The 21,040-nt window shown below is 49.3% G+C and overlaps 8 protein-coding genes across 8 annotated transcripts; 5 read left to right on the top strand and 3 right to left on the bottom strand.

Annotated features, from left to right (window-relative positions):
- Positions 1 to 6,404: 6,404 nt before the first annotated feature.
- On the top strand, positions 6,405 to 7,478 carry MYCFIDRAFT_47198 (uncharacterized protein; the record flags this gene model as incomplete). Its single annotated transcript, XM_007927646.1, has 1 exon — positions 6,405 to 7,478. The coding sequence occupies one exon, from the start codon at positions 6,405 to 6,407 to the stop codon at positions 7,476 to 7,478; it is 1,074 nt and encodes a 357-aa protein (XP_007925837.1).
- Positions 7,479 to 8,056: 578 nt separating this feature from the next.
- MYCFIDRAFT_154197 (uncharacterized protein) lies at positions 8,057 to 9,161 on the bottom strand (the record flags this gene model as incomplete). The annotated part of the gene is made up of 2 exons (XM_007928651.1): positions 8,057 to 8,506; positions 8,591 to 9,161. 2 exons carry the CDS (start codon positions 9,159 to 9,161, stop codon positions 8,364 to 8,366), a joined length of 714 nt encoding a protein of 237 aa, XP_007926842.1. The 3' UTR covers positions 8,057 to 8,363.
- Positions 9,162 to 10,556: 1,395 nt separating this feature from the next.
- MYCFIDRAFT_19786 (uncharacterized protein) lies at positions 10,557 to 10,748 on the top strand (the record flags this gene model as incomplete). The annotated part of the gene is made up of 1 exon (XM_007927519.1): positions 10,557 to 10,748. A coding segment is annotated over one exon (192 nt), but the record flags the coding sequence as incomplete, so codon positions are not given.
- A 1,310-nt stretch (positions 10,749 to 12,058) lies between these two features.
- Positions 12,059 to 12,821, top strand: MYCFIDRAFT_182865 (uncharacterized protein). Its single transcript, XM_007928650.1, has one exon. It carries the CDS (start codon positions 12,215 to 12,217, stop codon positions 12,536 to 12,538), a length of 324 nt encoding a protein of 107 aa, XP_007926841.1. The 5' UTR covers positions 12,059 to 12,214; the 3' UTR covers positions 12,539 to 12,821.
- Positions 12,822 to 13,253: 432 nt separating this feature from the next.
- MYCFIDRAFT_85508 (uncharacterized protein) lies at positions 13,254 to 13,571 on the top strand (the record flags this gene model as incomplete). Its single annotated transcript, XM_007928649.1, has 1 exon — positions 13,254 to 13,571. The coding sequence occupies one exon, from the start codon at positions 13,254 to 13,256 to the stop codon at positions 13,569 to 13,571; it is 318 nt and encodes a 105-aa protein (XP_007926840.1).
- A 444-nt stretch (positions 13,572 to 14,015) lies between these two features.
- On the bottom strand, positions 14,016 to 16,216 carry MYCFIDRAFT_203702 (uncharacterized protein; the record flags this gene model as incomplete). Its single annotated transcript, XM_007928648.1, has 2 exons — positions 14,016 to 16,005; positions 16,159 to 16,216. The coding sequence occupies 2 exons, from the start codon at positions 16,214 to 16,216 to the stop codon at positions 14,084 to 14,086; spliced, it is 1,980 nt and encodes a 659-aa protein (XP_007926839.1). The 3' UTR covers positions 14,016 to 14,083.
- An 892-nt stretch (positions 16,217 to 17,108) lies between these two features.
- MYCFIDRAFT_175098 (uncharacterized protein) lies at positions 17,109 to 20,117 on the top strand (the record flags this gene model as incomplete). The annotated part of the gene is made up of 15 exons (XM_007928647.1): positions 17,109 to 17,473; positions 17,524 to 17,576; positions 17,622 to 17,764; positions 17,793 to 18,090; positions 18,138 to 18,262; positions 18,289 to 18,315; positions 18,347 to 18,409; positions 18,442 to 18,515; positions 18,539 to 18,691; positions 18,718 to 18,887; positions 18,917 to 19,372; positions 19,394 to 19,477; positions 19,509 to 19,669; positions 19,693 to 20,021; positions 20,066 to 20,117. The coding sequence occupies 15 exons, from the start codon at positions 17,109 to 17,111 to the stop codon at positions 20,115 to 20,117; spliced, it is 2,553 nt and encodes an 850-aa protein (XP_007926838.1).
- Positions 20,118 to 20,151: 34 nt separating this feature from the next.
- Positions 20,152 to 20,912, bottom strand: MYCFIDRAFT_175097 (uncharacterized protein; the record flags this gene model as incomplete). The annotated part of the gene is made up of 9 exons (XM_007928646.1): positions 20,152 to 20,163; positions 20,197 to 20,223; positions 20,254 to 20,303; positions 20,342 to 20,355; positions 20,387 to 20,426; positions 20,458 to 20,529; positions 20,552 to 20,741; positions 20,787 to 20,827; positions 20,849 to 20,912. 9 exons carry the CDS (start codon positions 20,910 to 20,912, stop codon positions 20,152 to 20,154), a joined length of 510 nt encoding a protein of 169 aa, XP_007926837.1.
- Positions 20,913 to 21,040: the final 128 nt, after the last annotated feature.

Genomic DNA, 21,040 nt, shown 5'->3' with positions numbered 1-21,040 from the left:
CTATCCCCTAAAGAACTCAAGTTCGAGCGGTAGCGGCTTCGAGGCTAGCGCGCGCGCTAGACTTTAATTAATAAGCGTCTCCTTCGCGCTAACGAGACGCCCGAACAAGCTATAATCCGGTAGTACGTAGAGCACGAGGACTATAATAAGAAAGTCGATGCGCTAATCGCCGCCAATCCTATAGAGCGTAATAAGAATAGAGACGCACGCTTTGTCTAGGCCGCGAAGCTCGCACGTAACGCTTACGCTAAGGACGCTAACGGTCGGCTACCTAATCTTTTTCGCCTACGTCCGCGTAAGCGAATAGTCGAACACTATTTAGTAAGGCTTTAGCATTACCTATATTATCTATACCTTATAGCTAGCGATCGGCGCTTCTAGATTCTACGCGAATTGCATTAGTATATAGGTAAGCTAGTTACCGATTTTAAAAACCTACTCTTTACGTAACCGTACTCCTTCCGAATCGTAAACGACGATCTCGCCCGTAAATACTCTATCTTTAGGACCGACCTCTACTCGGACGGTTACGATACGTAGTAGGAGATTTACGCGATTCGCTTTAGCGAGTATATAGCGCTTATAACGGCGGGCGAATTAAAGGAGCTTCCTAACCTAGCTAACCTCGATACGAATTTTCTACTAACTATTACTTTCTACTATACGAAGTTATAGCACCGACTCCTAGCAAATATTACCTACTTACGCGAGAACTTCCTTAGCTTAAGCACCTATACCGGCGACCTACGATTCTAGCTAGCACCGTCTCTAATCCGTAATAGAGCCGTCGGTCTTATAGTACGCGCTATCTTATACTTCCTATAAACGGTCGACCTCGTATAAGAGTAGTTCTACCGCTTCGTCCTAAAAGAATATCGCGATAGCATTATAGTAGGCAGTTACCTAGTTCTATATAAGCGTAGCGAGAACGGTAAGGACGTATCCTACCGTAACTACGGTAAGGAATACCTAAAGACGGGTAAGCGACCTATTAGCGAATACGTCGGAGCGACGAAGTATTATAAGATCGATCTAACTACCTACGGCGAAGTCTAATTCTTATAGATAGTAGCTACCGGACGACTCTCGATAGTACGCCTACCTCTACTAGACTCTTAGCTTAAGGACTATATAGTTTAGCTGCTACTAATCGGCATAGAACTTAGTGCCTAGTCGGCTATATAGCTCTATAAGTAGTACGAGTCGTCCCTTAATTCTAGTAGTCTGCCCTACCTATACTATCGCAACCTAGGTCGCCTAGCTATTACCTAGGGCGTCGTCGCTTATACCTAGCGATATGTTACGGTCCGTAACGTATATACGCTTCGCGGCGAGGGCTATATATCCGCCCTCTATACTAATAAGGCGCTTACGGACACTAAGGCTACTAATACGTCGCGCACGGAACAGTACGCTTAGCTTACTAGTAGCGGTCGCTACTAGAACGGTACCTATGCCGCTAACAAGGGCAAAGGCATACCTCTACTACTCCTTAACTGTTAATGCCCGGTAGACTTTAGCTTAGTCTACTAGCTAACTTAGATCGATCCGGCATACGCCTTATCTACCTTTATCGCCTACATCTAGACGCTTAAGGACGGCGCTATCCCTAATAGATTAGAGCCCGCGCTAACGCTGCAGTTCTATAATTTGCCGAAGACGGCCTCTACCGATCTAGTCTTCGATCCTTTAGGCGTATAGGAGCGTATTATATAGGGCAATACTATTTTTAAGTACGATAAGATAGTAACGAATAAGAATTACTAGTAGTACAATATCGACTATACTTAGGATCCTATAGGTGCATTCCTAGTGCCGTTACCCGACTACTCGCTAGACGAGACCGACCTTACTAACGCGCACCTTTTCGGCAAAATTATCCCTCTAGAGCTCGCGACTCGGGCTAAGCCGGTTGCCCCGCTAACTAAGGCGATCTAGCTAAATTCCTCGCGCGCGTTACTATCGACTAAGTTAAACACTCGCTAGAAGCTAACCGCTAGCCCGTTCTTAGCGCCTCGCCTACCGTCGAAGATGCCGCTACCGTCTAACCTATTCTCTACGCCTACGAAGGCTCTAGTTGCGGCTTAGCTACTACCGCCTAATAATACGGTTGCGTAGCTATAGCACAAGCTCCTATCGCTTCCGATACGCTTGCTACCTTTGCCCGCCTTATAGGAAAACACTATAGGCGCCTACGGACAATACTAATACAATACGACGGCAATTGGTATACGTACGCTTAATTTATAAGCTCTCTACTATATACGCTAGTCCGAGTTAGTAGCAATCGAGGTGCACTAGCTACAATAGATGCTAGCTAAGGCGCAGATCCGCGAAGCAACTAAGCGCTAGATAGCCTAGTAGTATCGTCTTTCCGCTACGGTCTTAAAGGAGTCGCTTACGCTATCGCTAACCTATCTTTACTACGATTTCTTACGCGTCGCGCCGCAATAGGCAATTCCTATACTATACCTAATTAACGAGGACGCTTTTAAGCTACTCGGCGGCGTATAAGGTAATACTACTAAGGATGAGATCGCAAAGCTTAACGTATAGATAACCGACTACTTTAAGCTATACGGTACTATATACGATGCCGATACGCTACTATTGCTAGGTGCCGACTTCCCTAACATCCCTATCGATTAGTTAGACCGCGCTACTACTATAGCGGACGCAGTTAATACCTCGCTATCCGATAATAAGACTATAAAGACCGTCGCGCCTTAGCCGTAGCTAAAGGCGGTTTAGACTATACCGACTAGCTTACGCGACGCTCTTTGTAACCGTCGTAACAAGCAAGTATAAGACCGACGCAGTTATTACTAGAGAGATACGATTCTATACCTAGCATTACCGTTCTAGTATACTGTTTAGGCTTAGCCTTTATACGACGCTATTACGCTCTTTTGCCTTAAACCTTCCTACGGTGCGGCCTACTAAGGACCTTTGTTTTAGGATACTATAGACAGTGCCGACCTTTTTTATAAAGGGGGAGGCTATTACGATATAACACTATTGCATATACGATAGTAGGTAGCGGTTACTATCGACCGCTGCGGTCGCTATTGCTACTAATAGTAGGACTATTATATAGATAGCTTACCTCGCGGCACCTTAGAGAATACATTAACTTTTGCACCGTACAACCGTTACGATACCTTCGTACTATAACCGTGTGCCTAGCACTACCTTACTACTTTCTCGTTTAAATAACCTAGCAATAGGATTTATTTAGGATTCTAATCTAAAAGCTTTCTTATTTACCTACTAAAGCTTTAACTTCCTTTATATAAGCCTCTTTTAATTTTAATCTACGGATACTATCTATCTAAGCGAAAAGGATCGATCGATCGTATAGGCTCTCGTTCTAAATAGCCTTATTAATGTTCCTCCGGTAATAGATTACGTAATAGAGGATAATATGTTCGAGTTATACCCTCTAATCGCGGTTTTAATAGTTAATTTCTTAAGATAAAGTCCTAAGCCTATAAGAAGCGTTATATTACCATATTATCGTAATAAGATTGAGATAAGAATGCTTTCTTATACCTTTAGCCTGCTTTAAGTTTAGGTCGGTTACGACCGCTCGAATTCCTTTACCGTAGATATAGTAAAAGGTTACTACGGTTCTAGTAACCTTACGCATCCTTCCGAAGACTCGCGTAAAGAAGTTCTAGTATATTAACTCGGATTCTCTACGGACGTAGGCTCGGGCGAAAACAAGGACTAAGAATAGATTCAGAATAGAATAATATTAGTATACTATCGGAATGCGAATTACTTACGAATAGTTCTCTCTTTATCCTATCGTCCGAGAATTACTTCGTTTATATTCTTTTCCTTAATACGTTAGAACGATATATCGACCTCGAAGGTATCGAAGGAAAGGAATAGAGACGCCTACTCTACGAAGAATGTAATAGTTATATACTCTTGTTCTATCTACTATATACCCTAAATATATTACTAAATAGAATGTTAGTAGACTCGGAATATATTAAGAAAGGAATGTAAATCGAATAGGAATCGACTTTCTTACCGTTTCGGGGTTCTTCTGCTCGATATTATACTTAAATTAGACTCTATTTATCGTCGTTCCGTCTAGATAGTAAATAAGCTTTTGTCGTCGGATTTCCCGTCTAATATTATTAGTATTCTCTAGACTAAGATGAATTTCGCTAAGGGCGTAAACCCCTTTATCTCGGAGGTACTACTATAGGGCGAACGTCTAAAGGAAGATAGCTTATCCCGTTCTAATTAGTTTCTTAACTGTTTAGTATACGATTCTTATTTGCTTAATATATATAGTATTATCGTTGCTAATAGCGTTTAAGTAATAAGTCTCGAGATTTCATCCTTATAGGATTAAAGCGGTCGTATAGGCGGCGGCGGTAGATAACAATACTTAAAAAAGGATACGAAGATAACGTAAGGATATACCGCAAAGTTAATAGGAACGATCTTCCTTATTTTAACTAGACAACTAATCTTCTTAAGGAAACCTAGTCTAGAGGGGAGGTGATTGTAACCTAATTGCGATATTAATTTATTAGCAATCTAATAAGAATCCATTTACACTTACGGTATATCCTCCGTAGGCTCGTCCCTTATACGATCTCCGTATACTATCGCTTTGTAATTAGAATCCTAGACTAATTGTTTACCCCTATAACTAGGCTCTATATCTATTTGTAATCGATATTCTCCGCTAGCTTAATCGCGCGGAAGCGATAATCGTATTTATTAAGGCTAGAAGAGTCGTAGTTCGTATAGTAGATAAATCCTTCGCCTAGTGTTATCCTTTTAAGCTATTTCGTTTAGTATTAGTATACGAAATAAATCGGAGTCTATTTATATCGCAATAATATTAGATTGACATTAGTATAGGATTCATTACTTATACGTAGATTGAAGAATCCAAACTTTATCTTATAAGAGTCGTACCTAAAGGCCTTATAGAATATCCTATTTTCGAACTCTTTTCGGAGCGACTAGTAGAGCCTATCGCTATTATTCGCCTAGGAAACTATTAATATTAGAATTATATACCTCGACGCGTTCTTTCTCGCTAGATTAGGATTATCCTCGTTAAACCTTTCGAGATTTAATCTCTTTCTTATCTTCTACTATTCTTCCGAGACCTCGTAGTAATCTATAGATACTAGGTTCTCGTATAACTACTAGCACTACTTAATACCTAAGCAGTCGTACGACGTCTTAGTATACGGTATATTGCCTAAGCAACTAGATACTATTAGAATAGCCCCCTTCGTTCCTACTAAGGGAACGCTATATTGTATCTACCTCTCTATTAGCTATCCTTACTAATCGTTTCTTAATCGTTTCTTAAAGCGATTAGATCGGAATAATATCGGATTAAGAATCCACTTATATCTAGCTCCGGCTTAGCACTAGTCGTAGAGCAGTCGATTACGTATATATATCTATCTTCGTAGGTCTTCGGATATTACGGTATCGCAGTTACGTATTCGACAAAACGAGCCCTAATAGCGTCGCGGTTCGAGGTAATAACAATCCTATCCTATTATAAATAAGTTCTTATTCGTTTAATATTATAATAGGAATGCCCTTATATATCTTATAACGTCCTTAACGTCGTCGTCGATATATAGTACCGCTAATCGGCTTTTATAGTACTCCTCGTCGTACTCCTTAAATTCTAGCCTTTAGTAGTCCTTCTCGTAGGTATTATTGTCGTTAAATCCGAGCTAAGCAGTCGTAGGGGGGCTATTCCCTTCGGTAAGATCGACCTTAAATTGCTTTTAGTACTTAAAATAGATATAATCGGAATATAATCGGAATAGTATTAGAATAATATACGATTTGTAATAGAATAGGCCTTTCCCGCGGTAGGTTCTCCGAGGATAGCGGCGTTAGCATCTAGTTCTTAGTATAGGTCGGTAGAATATTTAATATCTTTACTATTCCGTAGTTTTCTTATTCGTATTTGTATTCGTAGTAAATAGTATAGGAAAGCAATAGGGAAAGGTATACCTTTCCCCGCACATTAGTATATTATACCTTTTAGCTTAACCTCGGCTAACCCCCTGTCATTTTAGAGTTCCTAACCACCGCGGTGGTCAGCTCGGCGATTTTGGTGGTCAGACCGGCGCTGCGCTCGAGCGAGAGCGAGATGAACTTGTCACCACCCACTACCACCTACCCGATACCGTTGACTCGCATGTGAGATGTCCTTCTTCTCTCCCACACATCTCAGATATCTTTTACGTCTTCCAAGTAGTCTGCGCGAGTTCAGCGTATCCTCAGCACCCCTATCATCACAAACTTCTCGAATAGCCGAGGCAATACAGCAAGATAACCAGAAACAACAACAACAGAATCAGCACCAGACCGGCGAGGAATACTACAGCCCAACAGCCATGCCACCAAAAGAGAAGCGAGCAGCCACATCAGTCCGCTCATATTCAACGAATCCCGCTGAAGGGAAGAAGACCGTAGCAATCCCAAGGCCCAGCGCAAGCGTCCTCGTCATATCGCCTCAAAACCAGGTTCTCCTCCTACAAAGAGTAAAACAATCCTCATCCTTCCCCTCGGCCCACGTATTCCCCGGCGGCAACGTCTCCGAATTCCACGACGGCCGAGCTCCCGAACCCAATGCCGCAGGCCGGCACGAAGACAGCCCCGTCTACCGCATGGCCGCCATCCGGGAAACCTTCGAAGAATCCGGAATCCTTCTAGCACGCAACAACGGTTTCGGCCGTCTGATCGAAATCCCAGAATCCGAACGCGAAGCGGGCAGAAAACTCGTGCATTCCAGCGAAATCCCGTTTCCGAAATTCCTGGCGCAGAAAGGGGGGAGGGCGGATCTTGAGGGTTTGATCCCTTTTACGAGATGGGTGACTCCGACGAATGTTCCGAAGAGGTTTACGACGCAGATGTATTTGTATTTTCTCCCGACGCTCTCTTCCTCGACGCCGATTTCCGCGGACAGTGAGGCGGAAGTGAGGGTTCCTTCTCCTACGACTGATGGGGGCAAGGAACATACTACTGCGCGCTTCTTGCCTGCGAGCGCTTGGTGTCGATTGGCGCAGGAAGGACGGATCATCCTCTTCCCTCCGCAATTCTTTTTGCTTCATCACGTCGCGCAGCATTTCGATGATCTGAAGGCTCCGACGGATTATGCTTCTATCTCGAGGGAACTTGTACCTAGAGAGGAATTGGAAGTGAGAAGGAGGCGGTTGCTGCAGTTCGTCAAGTCTGGGAACCCGCCTTGGACGCATATGTGTATTTCGCCGCAGACTATGCCGCCGCCGAAGAAGAGGGAGGATGGGAAGCAGGTTCTTGCTTTGCATAAACCTGGTCCGGAGTTGGAAGGGACTGGTAGAGCGGGATGTAGGGAACTTTGTGTGCTTGTGGATTTCAAGAGGGAAGGACCGCGGAGATTGGAAGTTGTGTCGAGGGATGAGGCTTTGGGGAGAGAGGTGAAGTTGTAGCATGGCTTTGAATATCTTTTGAGATTGCAGTCAGGTTGCTCCTATTGGGTGGACTACTTGGGACACTGACGGAATCTCGAACCGCGGCACAGCTACGACTTCATCGAGGTAGAATCCTGAACGTTCCAAGGCTGTGTGGAAAAGCTGCATGATCCTGGTACTGTCACGGGCTGTTGTCGCTGGCTTTTGGACATGATATCTGAGGTTAAGGACTGATCCTAAGAACTTCCCTGCGACGGAGGTGAACTGCTGAGTTGTTGGTAAACGGATATGTCACATTAAAGCAGAAAGGGGAGGAGTCGTCAATGAGATCGGTAATGAGGTCTCCAAGTCCGGTCTACAGTCTTTTCGATCGGCAATCTCATATGATTATTATGATTTCGAGTGCCGTTTTGAATATATATATATATATGTGTGTGTGCTTAATCTTCCGCCTGAAGCCCTTCCAGCTTCGCTGGAATCAATGTTGCAGCCGCGCAAGCCGCTGTTCAGCGTCAGAGCAATTTTCCTTTTAAGGCGGTGATTTCAAGAGTCTATATGTTCTTGTTCCGTGCTACGCAAAGATCTAACAAAAGCCCGCGGTAAAAGCTCCAATATCATACCCGTATCGACTTTATGCTCGTATCTCATCTTTCAAACCCTCAATCTCCTCCAGCTTCTTCGCCCTCTTGTAAGCAAGCCAAAAGCCTCTGCTTTCGCCTCACTTCCACCACAGCCGCCACACCCTCTCGAAGCTGCTGCTATCTCGACGGCGGAGGAGTAGGTACGGCGGGAGCGTGCAAATTCTCTAAAAACCCCCCAAAAGAGGAAACGTTTTAGCGTTTGATTCATCTACATCAATAAATCATCTCTTGAGAGAGAGAGAGAGAGGTAGCAAAAGACCTCTTAGCTGCTATGCGAAATTGGCGTACCAGAAGTCGCCGAAGACCAAGCGGCCAAATTCCCATACTGACTCCCCGCCAGTTCCGCCTGCTTGATTTCCTTTTTGAGAGGAATATCATCCGCGTATTTTCCGGCTCGAAGGTTGACTGTCCACAAAAGGAAAAAAAAAATTTCCAGATCAGCTTCTCATCTCAAGGCAGGGTTATATGTGTTTCAATTCATCTTCTTACCCTCCTTCGGCTTACTAATCGTCGTAAAGCCCACGCCAAAATTATACGTCAAAACACCGCCGATATTGGCAGCCATGAGCATGAGAATTGTCGCGATGACGCCTGCAATCACCATTCCCTTGCTCGGCGCGTATGCGGATTCGACGTTGCCTTGGAGGTTGAGTGTTTCGTTGGCGGCAGAGCGTTTGTGGTACCAGATGTAGGTGCTCAGGGCGAGGACGATGTCGTTGAAGATTGCGTGGGCGAAGGCGGCTTTGACTTTGGGTTTTACGGTGCCGTCAGTGTCTTTCATGCCTTGTTTGTTGAGCATCATCATCAGTTCGCGGCCGCCGGTTATGAAGGCCGGGATTGCGGTGAGGAGGCCTAGGGAGAGGAGGTAGTAGGATGCGCGGGTCATGTCGTTTGGGGAGGCGAGGTTGGAGGAGATGCTGTTTGGGAGGCGGGTGCGGACGTGGTTGAGGGTGTCGAGGGCGTAGCCGAGGAAGAGGAAGGAGATTGGGAAGTGGACTGTTGCTGGATGCACTGGTCTGGAGATGTCATTGTTAGTGGTGTACTTCTGATGCTGAGCCATTGCATCTGCTGATGCCTTTGTGCTGGGGACACTTACTTGCCCATGATTGCCGCTGTCTGTGTGGCCTCCAAGATGGGAATCAGCTCTTGTTGATTGTTCCAGGTATGGTGAACGTGGAGTAGGAGGGAAACAAAGCTGAAACGGAGGGTAGAGAGGGTGCCAACCAATATGTAGCTGCAAGCTTGTCCTTTTACTTTCACGCCTAAGCTCAGCCGTGGCGTGTATCAGCCAACGTTCCTACTTTCTTTGCGTCCCTCCTGCAGCAGCAGAAAAGCCAGCCCGAGCTCCTGCAGCACAATCATCGAAAAATGCACAGCGCTCACTGGCTGTATGGGCCCCAGGAACGGCTCCATCCAAGCCGATCGCCGGGTGAAACCCCTACAACGTGGTGATCCGTAATCCGTATGCTAAATTTGGCCCTTCTCCGTCGATAGTCTTCGGTGGTCTGCAAGAAAAAGGATGGCTGACACTCACGAAAATGCCAAATCTGGCCGGATCAGGAGGATGATTGGGGCCGAATGTATTTAATAGGTCAGAGGTAAGGCAATAAGACGTTTTGTCCGCGTGAACGAACGCGGTACACGCTTGTCTTCTTCTACATTGCACGCTCTTTTGCATCATCCATCAAACACACGTCCACTCAATTCGAAATGCCTTCTCTCAATCAGCTTGCGCTCCTCTCGCGCTCTGCTATTCTTGGCTTCCTGTTCCCCAAGCCGACGCAGGACGATGTGGACATCCCGACCATCTGCATCTCCGGACAGGTCTGGGAGCCCAGCAGCGACTGCCAGAGCGACACTTCTTCCGACACTTGCATGGAGGACGTCGCGCCTGCTCCAAGCGTCTTCCAGTGCGCCTTGACTTCGAAGAGGAAGAGGCGCGACAGCTTCGACGACTTGGAGGCAGAATCCTACGCGCTGGCCAAGAGGCGCCGCTGAATGCACCGCAATTAGTAGGGCGCAGGGCTGTACGACGAGAGCCGTGGCCATCACACACGCCCCGAGTGAAGGACTCGGGCACAAATTCACATGACTTGGCTTCACTATCCTGTTCAGTGTCCTCAAGCATGCTTAGAAGTGCACAAAGTCGACCGGCATTGGAGAGCGAACGTCAAGATGCGCATAGTTGGGACGAGGAAATCCCGTGGTTGCGGAAGCATACGACGATGGAGATTTGGATCAAAGGAGTTCTGACTGCGGAGGATAGAATACGGTGAAGGCGATTGAGATGGGGTGTGATGGGATTTTGGTAAGTTTATACTTCCAACAACAACAACAACAACAACAAGAACAACAACAACAAGCCAACTCACACTCTGACTGACATGACCTTCACCAGATCTCCAACCACGGCGGCCGACAACTCGACAACGTCCCCGCCTCCATCGACGGCGGCATTCGGAGTGGAACAAACATGTTCAAAGCTCTGGCTCTCGGAGCGGAATGCTGCTGGGTGGGAAGGCCTGCGCTTTGGGGTTTGGCGTATGCTGGGGAAAATGGGGTGGATTTAATGCTGGAGACTTTTTATGATGAGTTGAAGCGATGTATGCAGTTGACGGGTTGTAATAGTGTGGAGGAGATTACGAGGGCTTGTTTGGGGGTTGTGAGGAGGGATGGGCCTGTGGGGAGGATGTGAAGGGAGGTGGGGTTGATGAGAGGAGATGTATTTTGATACAATGAGAGTTGTTCGTGATTTTTGATATCTCATTGCTGATAGAATAGCGGCTCCACCTCCATCTCCATCTCCACCTCCGGCCTCCAGTGCTCCACGGCTTTCCGAACGGGGAATCTGCTCCGGTCTAATCACATGTGAAGACCCTTGGTCCTGGTCCCTTCGGAGATGCTACGCTGCCCACGATAATGCTAATAACATGAAGGTAACAGGCAATGAGTGCTGCTTCTTGGCCTTGAATTTCCGGCCCGCGTGCCATGAATCGTCAGGCCGTGCCGAGTACTTATCTCTTCCGCGGACAGCTGTGTAACTTCAGCTCAACAAAGCACCAAGACCAATAGTACCCGATATCGCTTGCATCACCACTGCCCCCGCTTCCACACTCACATACCCGCCATTATGACGCCTTTAGCTGAGGCTATAGAGCGCGATTTCCGGGCCTGCACTTGCTCCCAAAGCGGCACATATCCCTCGGCAATATATGAACAGAAACGTAGACAGGACCGTCAGGACCGCCCTCCGCCAAGGTCCCTGCTTACGCTCACGACTTATCATCGTCTTGCGTACAGTAGCGGGGTAGATGATACCAGGTACCTGCAGGTCTAGGCTCTCCACTAGCCTCTGTTCGTGGACTGTCCGCCAAAGGGATCATACCGTACTACATTGCCGCGAAGGCGAGAAAGAGACGGGAGACGTTCTTCGTTTGGCGAAGACGCTGAGAAGGAGTGGAGACCACGCGACCCCCTCGTGTGCGCTGTGGGTATCTTGATTGCTTGGGAGGCTTGGAAGTTGGAATACACGCATGTGACAGGTGGATAACCGGTAGCAGCTTACTGGCGGTAAGCACTGTCGCAGACAACTGACTCTGATATTGGACGTCGTGTTTGCCTGGATAGCAATTTGCATACCACGAAGCAGACCCGAGTCCCCTTTCACGCCTGTTCTGGATGACAGTTTTGGCGCAGGGCTCACTGATTTTCGCCAGAGAGAACAGCACAACCGCCACCATGCCAGCACGTAGCAGGGCCAGAAGGCCAGCGATGTACAACACTCCATCAATCAGATCGGGTGGCTTCGGAGCACTACAAGTCGAGGCCATCACGAACAGGCCAATGTCGATCCAACGCCGCCATCTCGCCGCGAGTCAACTGCGCATGCGCGAGATCGAGCCCGACGAATTGAGTCAAAGCGAGTGGGTGTGCTTCTTGGTTATGGAAGGCAGAGAGCGAGAGCGCTGGATGACGGACTTCACGAGAAGACGTAGTAGCACCGCGAGTTCAAGCAGCAACATCAGCACCGATGTGGATCGCGAAGTGGCACATGACAAAGCGGAAGAAGCAAGGCTGGAAGCACAGGAGGCCAGAGCACAAGAGACAACTGCAATGCAGCCAGATACGAGGAGATCGCCTCCTTCAACATCTCCGCCTGCCTCTCCCGGCCGTGGTCAAACGCCGTTCGTCAGCCTGTACGCCCGTCATATGGACGACATCGAGAACGGGACCCTTCCTCCCCGTCCCAACCTGCATCCTCGCCGCGCCGTTGACGATGTTGAGGCCCCTCCGGCATACCACAGCATCATTCCACCGAATGAAGCACCACCAGCATACGACACACCGGCGTACGAGCCAAGGTCTGACGACGAGGGTGGATCATCGCCACGATCTCGCTCGAATGATAGGGTGCGTCAATACCTCACGCGCTTCTAGAATTTTCTGCGTTGGGGATCTTGCGTTGACGACTTTGGACTCTTGGAGCATGATGAGGAGTTTCGGATCGTTTGCTCTATCTACCAGCGGTGGCGGAATCTTGACCGGCGGAGCTTGCATTTACGGGATCGCAGGTCACGAGTAATGAGCTCAACGGCTGTGATCTAGAAGACTTTGCCCGTGGGATTGAGCATGGCGGCATTGCCTTGGATGCGCTTTCTGGGGTTCAGGCAGGCAGATTTCTACTGATGTAGTTTACAGAATGATATGGGACCACTCTGATATCTCTGGATGGGGGTTTCTGTTATCAAAATCTCTTCCTGCCTCGGATTTGAGACATGCACAACGACTTCTTTATCTGCACCAAGTGCAAAAGGAACAGGCAGCGCTTGTTGATCATCATGTCTGATACCCAGCCAGTCATTCCATCATGGTCAGTTGAGGCTCACCAGTCAAGGCCAAAAGTCTTCCGGAAATTCCATACTACGTGAATCGTACTCTCGACACGCTACGCCCTACCTTCAACGAAACCACTCCGTTTCGCATACCTTCTCAAAGCCCGATCGCTTCGCTGAAGATAGCATAGTAACAAAACTCCTTTCCTCGGCAATGTTATTGAACCTTGCGGTTCCTATATCCACTACTCGATATCAAGCATTTCATGAGAACTTAGCTGTTCTCAGCTGATCAGCTAAACTCACTGTACGATCCCACAATGACACCCAAACCCTACTTCAACTCCAAAGGCGAGGTCCTCAGCCTCATTGACTACATGGGAGTCAAAAGGATCTCAGACTGGACCTACGAGTCCACAACAAAAGCCTACGAACCCACCGGTGGAGCCAACGGAGCATACGGCGGCTTCTTCTACGCCCTCTCCGCCTGGGACAGCAGCCCAAACCATCTCACCAAATCTAATCATCCACCGCATAAGCGGAACTTCATCCTCGGCGGAATCCCCAGTGAGCACTTCACCCTCAACATCACAAAACTCGGAGACGGAGGGAGTGAACTAACAGCACCCGCTCCGTAACCGCAACCCCAAGCAAAACAAATACGTTTCACAGCCAATAATCTCCTTCCAACGTCCTTGAAACAAAATAAATCCCGAGTAGAAATGCAAGAAGTCCTCAAAATCCCCTAAAAATTCCAAGCCGCTTTGCGATATGCTCTAAAACACCATTCTCCCACCTAGAAATCTCCCTCTATGGGTTCTCAATGCTTCACGGAAACCTATATCCCCAAGCATCCCGAACGATATAGGAACGGAATTAGAAAACGTACAGTTTCGTTTATCATTATCAACATTCCGTGACTTTTTTTCATGTTGGGTTGGAGGAGATGGTAATGGGGGATGAAAAAGGGAGGAAATGACATGTGCGGGAGAGTTGGACGATGAGGGTGGGAGGGGGAGAGAGAGGGTTGCATTATTGTATGTAGGATTTGCGTTTGGGATGGGAGAGTGAGGATGTAGATTCAGAAAGATTGTGGATTGACTGACTGACCATGCTATTATGCCAACCGCCTCGCTATGCGATACAATCATCAATGCCCACCCGCACTTCCGAAACTCTGTCCCAAATTACTGCTATACCTTCGACTGATGCCCTCACCCATACCAACAGGTATCGAAATCCTTCGGATCACTCTCCTCGAATTCCTCCGACTCAACGACGGAGACGCAACTTCATTAACCCCAGAAGCCCGCCGACTCCTCGTATTCGTCTTGGTCGCCGGGGCAGAAAAATCTTCCTCGTCACTCATCATAGCCGTAGAAGCAGTGGTATTCGTCCGACTCAGCGGCGCAAGCCCACCATACGCACGTTCCTCATGCTCTTCGTCTTCCTGGTTCGAAGGTCTGGGTGCAGGAACAACACCTTTCCCAGCAGCTTGAGCGCCGCCTTCTGCAGCCACGGCTCGGAGAACATCATGCTCAATCTCGTCATCGTCATCGTCATCGTCTTCGTCCTCTTCGTCGCTGACGTGATCATCATCTCCACCGAAACCTTCGCCTTCCACCAGCCACCACACGGGGATTGCGGCGATGATGCCAACGCCTGCGAGAAACCACCAAGGTGCGATGACATAGCCTGCTTTGACGCCGGCGGACATGATGGCTCCGGTCATGGCAGGGCCTGCAGCCCTACCGATTGCTGAGACGGAGGTTGCAAAACCGTTCAGGGTCCCGAGCGTGCGTAGACTTGAAGCGGAGTTCGTCAAAAGAATCGTACTGCAAGGAAACGCGAAAATGCCCATCAAGCATTTCAACAACATCATGGCGAGCATGCACGCGACTTGAGAGGTGGTCGTTGGGAGCAGGGCGGTGAAAGGCGTGACGAAGTAGATGATCGGAAAGCCGATGGCTACGACTTTCAACCAGAAGAGAATGCCGTAGCGGCGCGCCAGAGGTGGGAAGACGAAGAATTGGATTAGCATCCCGACGATTCCGTATGCGGTTGACATCAGGCCGATTTGGAAATGGTTGAGGCCGAAGCCGCCGGCGAATTTGAAGGGCGGGGTGTAGGGGGTGAAGTCGCCTTTGGGGTCGTTGATGGAGTCGTGTTGCATGAAGACTGGGATGAGTTGATCGAAGGCCATGGAGTGCATGGCCAGGAGGGTGTAGACGATGAGATTTATGACGGCTTGGCGGTTGAGGACTTCTCTCCAGCTCGGCGCTGCGAGCTTCGGTTTGATCTCCAAGGGCAGAGAATTTTCATCGTCGTGGACAGACTTGGGTCGCTTGAGGAGCGGATCTGTTTCGCCATTCGTATACGAAACCTCCTCCTTCTTCCTCACATGCAATTTCACCTCCACCATCCGCACCAACCTCATCACCTTCCTCCCCACAACCAACCCATAATCCCTCCTCCCCTGCACCCCCTCGAGCGTCTCATGCAGAAACAACACCCCCGTCGTAATCCCACAGGCAAAAAACGCCGCACTCACCAAATTCGGCAGCAAATACGGAAACACCTCAAACAAATTCCCCCCCTCCCTCTTCTCCCCCGGCTTCACATTAAACGGATTCGCCAAAGCGCCCCCAATCGTCGGCCCAAAAATACTCCCGACATTCCACACCAACGGCATAATACTAAACGCTCGCGGCTGCAACTCTTTGTACGGCACCATCTCCGCCACCGTCGTTCTGATAATCCCCACATTCCCATTCCCCGCCCCCGCCAGCGCTCTCGCGATGATCGCCATGGGCAAACTTTTGCTGAACCCCCAGAGCAACGATGTGAGCATTGTGGAGGTGAGGCCCAGGAGGATGGCGGGTTTGCGCCCGTATTTGTCGCTGAAACGGCCCCAGGGGATTCCCATGAGCGCTTGGAAGAGGGAGAAGACGGCGGCGCAGATTCCGGCCCATTTTCCGACTTCGTTCTGTGGGATGCGGAAGGATTCGACCATTTCGGGGAGGTAGGGGTAGAGGGAGGTGGAGGCGATGGGTTCGGCGAAACGGCAGATTGCTGGAGAGGTGGAGGGTTAGCTGGTGGGTGGGTGGGTGGTTTTTGGGAGGTTTGCGGTCATGTTCTTTCTTCGCGAGTAGAATCGTCGTTCGTTCATTCAGACCGTCCGCGACAACCCCTTTCTCCTCTCATCATTGCCGCCATGCCACTTACCCAGAATCGACAACTGCTGCACGGGCAGTCTCCGCTCACGGCGTTTCCCGGCAGTCATGGTGATGTCGTTGTCGTTGCAGTCTGGCCTTCTCGGACGACGACCTCCTGCAGGTGGCGCTCGTGGAGGTGAGATCCCTTCGAAGCATTGAAGAACGAAGACTGGGATTGGTTTGCACGACACAAGAGACAGAGAGCTGCGGTGCTTCTCCACTTGAATCCTTCAATTCCGCATAGAACATGTAAGCGCCGCGATCGGCGGAGGCCAAGCACTGTGGAAGTCGAAGGTTTGTCCGCGGCCGTTGGATTTGGACTTCACCTTTTGCTTCGAAAGGGAGATGTGGGTTTCAGAATTATTGCTCCTGCGAGCGTATGGCTGTATCACAAATGTTAATATGATGGATGGCGGCGGATATCTCTGTCGCAGATAGCTGAACGACATCTCCCTCCCGACCGAAGCGATATCGGATGTGCTGACAAGGATTATTCTACCATTGATAATTCTGGTTGGTATGCAAAGCCTGACATTGAAACTTTTGCTCGAATCGTCGCTTATGGCCCCATGATGCGTTAGGATTATTTCTGACTTGAGCGAACCCCTGGTACGAGTTTGGAGCTTGTTTTGTGCGAGGCTGTAAGGCTATACCGACTTGTTCTGATCACGTCTTCAGACCGAGGATGTATCTTCACGTGCAAACCGGCCAGTCGTCGTCAGTTGTACGATTGTGATGCTGTATAGCGATGGAAGAGGAGCTCGAGGACCAATGGCAAGATAAACAGTCGTACGCTACAGTCGACGGGTCGTAGGAAAGATGCTTTGCTGATCTCGCGGCCCTGCTTGGCCATTCATTCATATCCCTCATCGTTTCTCGATGAACCTCTGACCCGCCATGTGAGAACTTTATGGCCTGCCCACCAAGTCATGTGTTCGACCAGGTGATTTTGGCAGACCCATGGCCGCCGGTTTGTCACGCCAGAACATCTCCATCAACCACACGCAGCTGACACCGCCACTTACCACACCAGACCATATAAATCGAACCCGTCCCACAACCCAGCCAACCTCCCTGAACGCCAGCATGCCGCCATTCACCTCACGCCTCGCACCTCCATCGCACGCGCCTTCTCACGCACCATTGCCTTTCACACTATCCAACCACGAAGAAGAAAAAGAACCAGAAATCCTTTCTTTAGAATCGCAAGCACCATCTCCAGAATCAAGTAAGACATCACTCTCCTCACAACCCTCCATCCAATACCTTCTCGCTCCAAGCAGAACCCCCTCTCTGCGCACTTGCACGGAAATCTGCTACTCGCGGTTGGAGCGAGACTTAAAGGAGATAGAGCGACAAGAAGGTTAGCGATGAGTTCTCACTTGAAGGTGACTCCCTGCTCAGCAAAGTTTGTTTGGATGGGGAAACGTCGCGAGTTATTTGAGCATTTGGTGATGCCATTGATGTTTTGAGATTGGATTATCGTGGGGAGAGATTTCTTGCGAGAAGGAGGAGATGACTGGCACACGAAGCTGGTCACGGGGAATGCAGAGGGCGGTGAATGGAGAGGAGAGGAGAGGAGAGGAGAGGAGAGGAGAGGAGAGGATTTTGAATTGGTTGGAGTGAAATCCCATGGGTTTTCAGCAAAATGATATTCTCAAGCTATGCTCTGTTGCGTTGCACGTCACTTACTTCCTCTCGCTTGTTTCACGTATGTGCCTCCAGTCCCAGCAGAGTAGTGTCGGATTCCCGCGCCACCAGTCGAGGAAGATTCGAGACTGGGAGTATGAGGCCAGCTGGAGGTTGAGGGGAAGCGACTGGAAGAGTGTAGCGTACCATCTTGCCTTGAACACGGTCGGTCATAGCAAGAGACATGCTCGCAAAGGTTCCTCTAGCAATAGTAGTAGTGCAGGATACCATTCACATCTGGTGCAGCCCATATGTGAACTGATGGAGTTGATTCCGTAATTTTCGTGACCAAGGCGTAAGTGATGCTCGCTGCTGGCAACAGAAGTTCTGTCGTGCCAAACGCCAAAGAAAGACTGCAATCGTCGCCGGGCGCCACCGGAGGTCATCTGGGGATTTATGTCAGCGAGGGCGTGATGAATGGAGTCGTGCTGTAACAATGTGGCTTACCAAGCTCTTTTGCGGGCGTCGTCTGAGGGATGTGATAGACGCCAAAGATGTTGTTGATGTAGGGGGGCGATGAGTTGTGGTATTCCTGTGGCAATGGCCTTGTTCTCCGAGGAGGAGATATTGTGGTGACAAACGCTAACGAAGTCGTTTGTGTAAGGAGTCGTTGGGCTGCGAAGCAAAAGTTTCAGTGATTGGAGTTCAAAGATGGAGGTTTACAATGGGATGCACAAGGTCATACCTCTCCACTGAGTGAGTGGTCGTGCTGCTGCTCCTTTTGGTGTTGTTGTTGTTGCTGCTGCTGCTGCTGCTGCTGTTGGGCGCTCAGGCAAGCGCTTCTATGAGGGTCAGTCTTTTCTCGTAGGAGATGGAAAAATCGAGAGCATACCAAAGGCGATGCCATTTGGTGGGTCTCGCGGCTGTGGTGGTGGGCGAGGCTTGCTCGGCCATCCAGAGTAGCCGCCAATACCAAAGTCTGCCATGGCCTTGATGCTGGTGCACTGGTCAGCGTCAACGAGAGGTTCTCAGCGGATGAAGGGAGCGTACGCAATGCACCGCTCGGTGAGGGCAACAGAGGCACAAACGCCGGAGGAGTTGTTGTGGACAGTGATGTCGGTGGATGAAGACAGTAGAAGGGCTGGCCCAATGCAGAGGCGTTGATGCTGAGCGAAGGCTTGCGTCAGGGGTGGCCGGTGCTCGTAGGCAGCTCTTGTCGCGGCAACCTCACGCACAGCATCAACAATCTCCTTCCCTCCACCACCACCACCACCACCACCACCACCTTCTCACTCTTCTTCCCCATCACCATCACCGCAGGCGCGCCTCATCGCCGCTGCCACTTGTTCATTCATTCACCTACATGGGTCTTGTTCCTTCTCGGCAACTTCCACTCTCCGCCACGCGGCCTCGACCATCTCGTCGTCGCCGCTGTCTGGACGGTCAAGCCTCGCCAGGTGAGTCAGCATACCAGCAACACCATCACTTTGCGATGATGAGCTTGGCCTGCACCACTACACTTGCAGTACCGAGCATTGATGCTCCACTTATCGACGAGGACCTCCCTTTCAAGCCCATGTGGTTCGATGGGCATGGTTCTCCATGATATCACCCAGAGAGCGGTCTGATCACGCGTCCAAGCAACCTCAAGCCCGTCTCTTGTTGTGGTTCGACGGTCGCTGACGCGTTCAATCTTTTAGGTGAACTCTTCGCGCACCGCGCAGCAGCAAGTCAACCATCCCCTTGCCGTTGCGACCACTTCACCGTCATCCCACTGTCGACTGGCATCTTCATCAGGTAAGCAACACCATTCGCACCGTCTCCATTCGTTCAATGATGACACCAAATCGGATACACACTTATTGATGAGGACGCGTCCAACCAAGCCTACTGTGGTTTGGTGGATTCAACCTAGCCTACTGTGGTTCGGTGGACAGCAGCCTCGCTGATACCATCACATCGCGAAACTCTGAGAACATCACTGAAAAACACATGCATCCTCTTTTCTGTTGCGTTCAGGACGCTGACACATTCTTTTGCAGATCACGCCTCCATGAGAGTCGGCCGCAACACAACGGACACTCGTTCTACAGCCAGTCCTTTCGCCGCCACCAAGATTCCACCGGATTGTCAACATCGCTTCAAGCAACACCTTCCACCTGTGCCACACGGTAAGCTCGCATTTCCCTGCCCTCCAATTGCCAATGATGACATCCGCTCTAAACTGAACTCGAATGGAGACGAGTCAGAGAGCCCGACTACGGTTTGCCAGCCGTTCCTTGGGCTAGCCTGACAGTGGTTCTCGGCTCGAAATTAGAACAGATTCTGAGGCTTCCTTGACTCTTGCACCTTCTACTACCTTCTCGCCAGCAAGCTATTTACTAATCTTGCATTTCAGGCGAAGCCGATCTACTTGTACCGCCTGTATCCCTTCGATCCCGCCGCCCTTCATTTGTCCTTCGCAGCCTCTCTACACCTTCAGCCAACACCACATGAAACGGTGAGTGCAAAAGTCCAGACAGCAGACTTTGGAAATGATGCAATAGTATCGGAATGCTCTTCACAGAGCGGACCGAGACTGAAAACACTGAAAAGAAACTTGATGGAACCCGAACGAGGTCTCAATTGAAAAAAGTCCCATCGTCAATACTACACAAAACACAACACTGATCCGCATGACACCCGCTTTGCTTCTCGTGAGCTTCCTTCCTGGCTGCTGCTAACCTTTCGCAACTAGGATTCGCATCGCCAGCTGTGGCCAACCTCAACGCCACCACTACCTTGGTCTGTTCCAAGTTGGGTAAGTACTCGATACAATTTCAACCCCATTGCAATGATGACTTTCATCTTGGCGTCTCGATTGATCGGTAAATCCATTGTGGTTCGATATGACAATTCTATCCAAGACTTACTGAGCACGCGACTGCACTTGAACCTTCTGCTGCCAGCCTTCCAAGACGACAGCTAACTTTGTTGCACAGACGTAGCATGCTAATGCTTCGAAGACACGCAAGCCCCAAGCTTCCTACAAGAACTGCCTTGTCGGCTGACTCAGTTCCCGTCAAGTTCACCGGCAGCGCACAGAGAGGTACGTTCACTGCCCATGATTGATTTGCCTACTTGCAATGATGCCATAATTTGTCTACACTTGGTCAAATTTAGAGCTCTATATCTGATGACCACCTCACCCGCTTATCCGCCTACTCGCTCACCCCCTTCCCCCTTACCCCTTACCCCTTGCGCCTCCCCCTCCCCCTCCCCCT

The sequence above is a fragment of the Pseudocercospora fijiensis genome (assembly GCF_000340215.1).
Source record: "Pseudocercospora fijiensis CIRAD86 unplaced genomic scaffold MYCFIscaffold_4, whole genome shotgun sequence".
Taxonomy (NCBI): Eukaryota; Fungi; Ascomycota; class Dothideomycetes; order Mycosphaerellales; family Mycosphaerellaceae; genus Pseudocercospora; species Pseudocercospora fijiensis.
This window is presented reverse-complemented; position numbering and strand designations above follow the sequence as displayed.

What these genes read in the sequence shown, in the direction of transcription:
- MYCFIDRAFT_182865 (XM_007928650.1), top strand. Translation starts at nt 12,215, where the DNA reads ATGCAGCCAGATACGAGGAGATCGCCTCCTTCAACATCTCCGCCTGCC.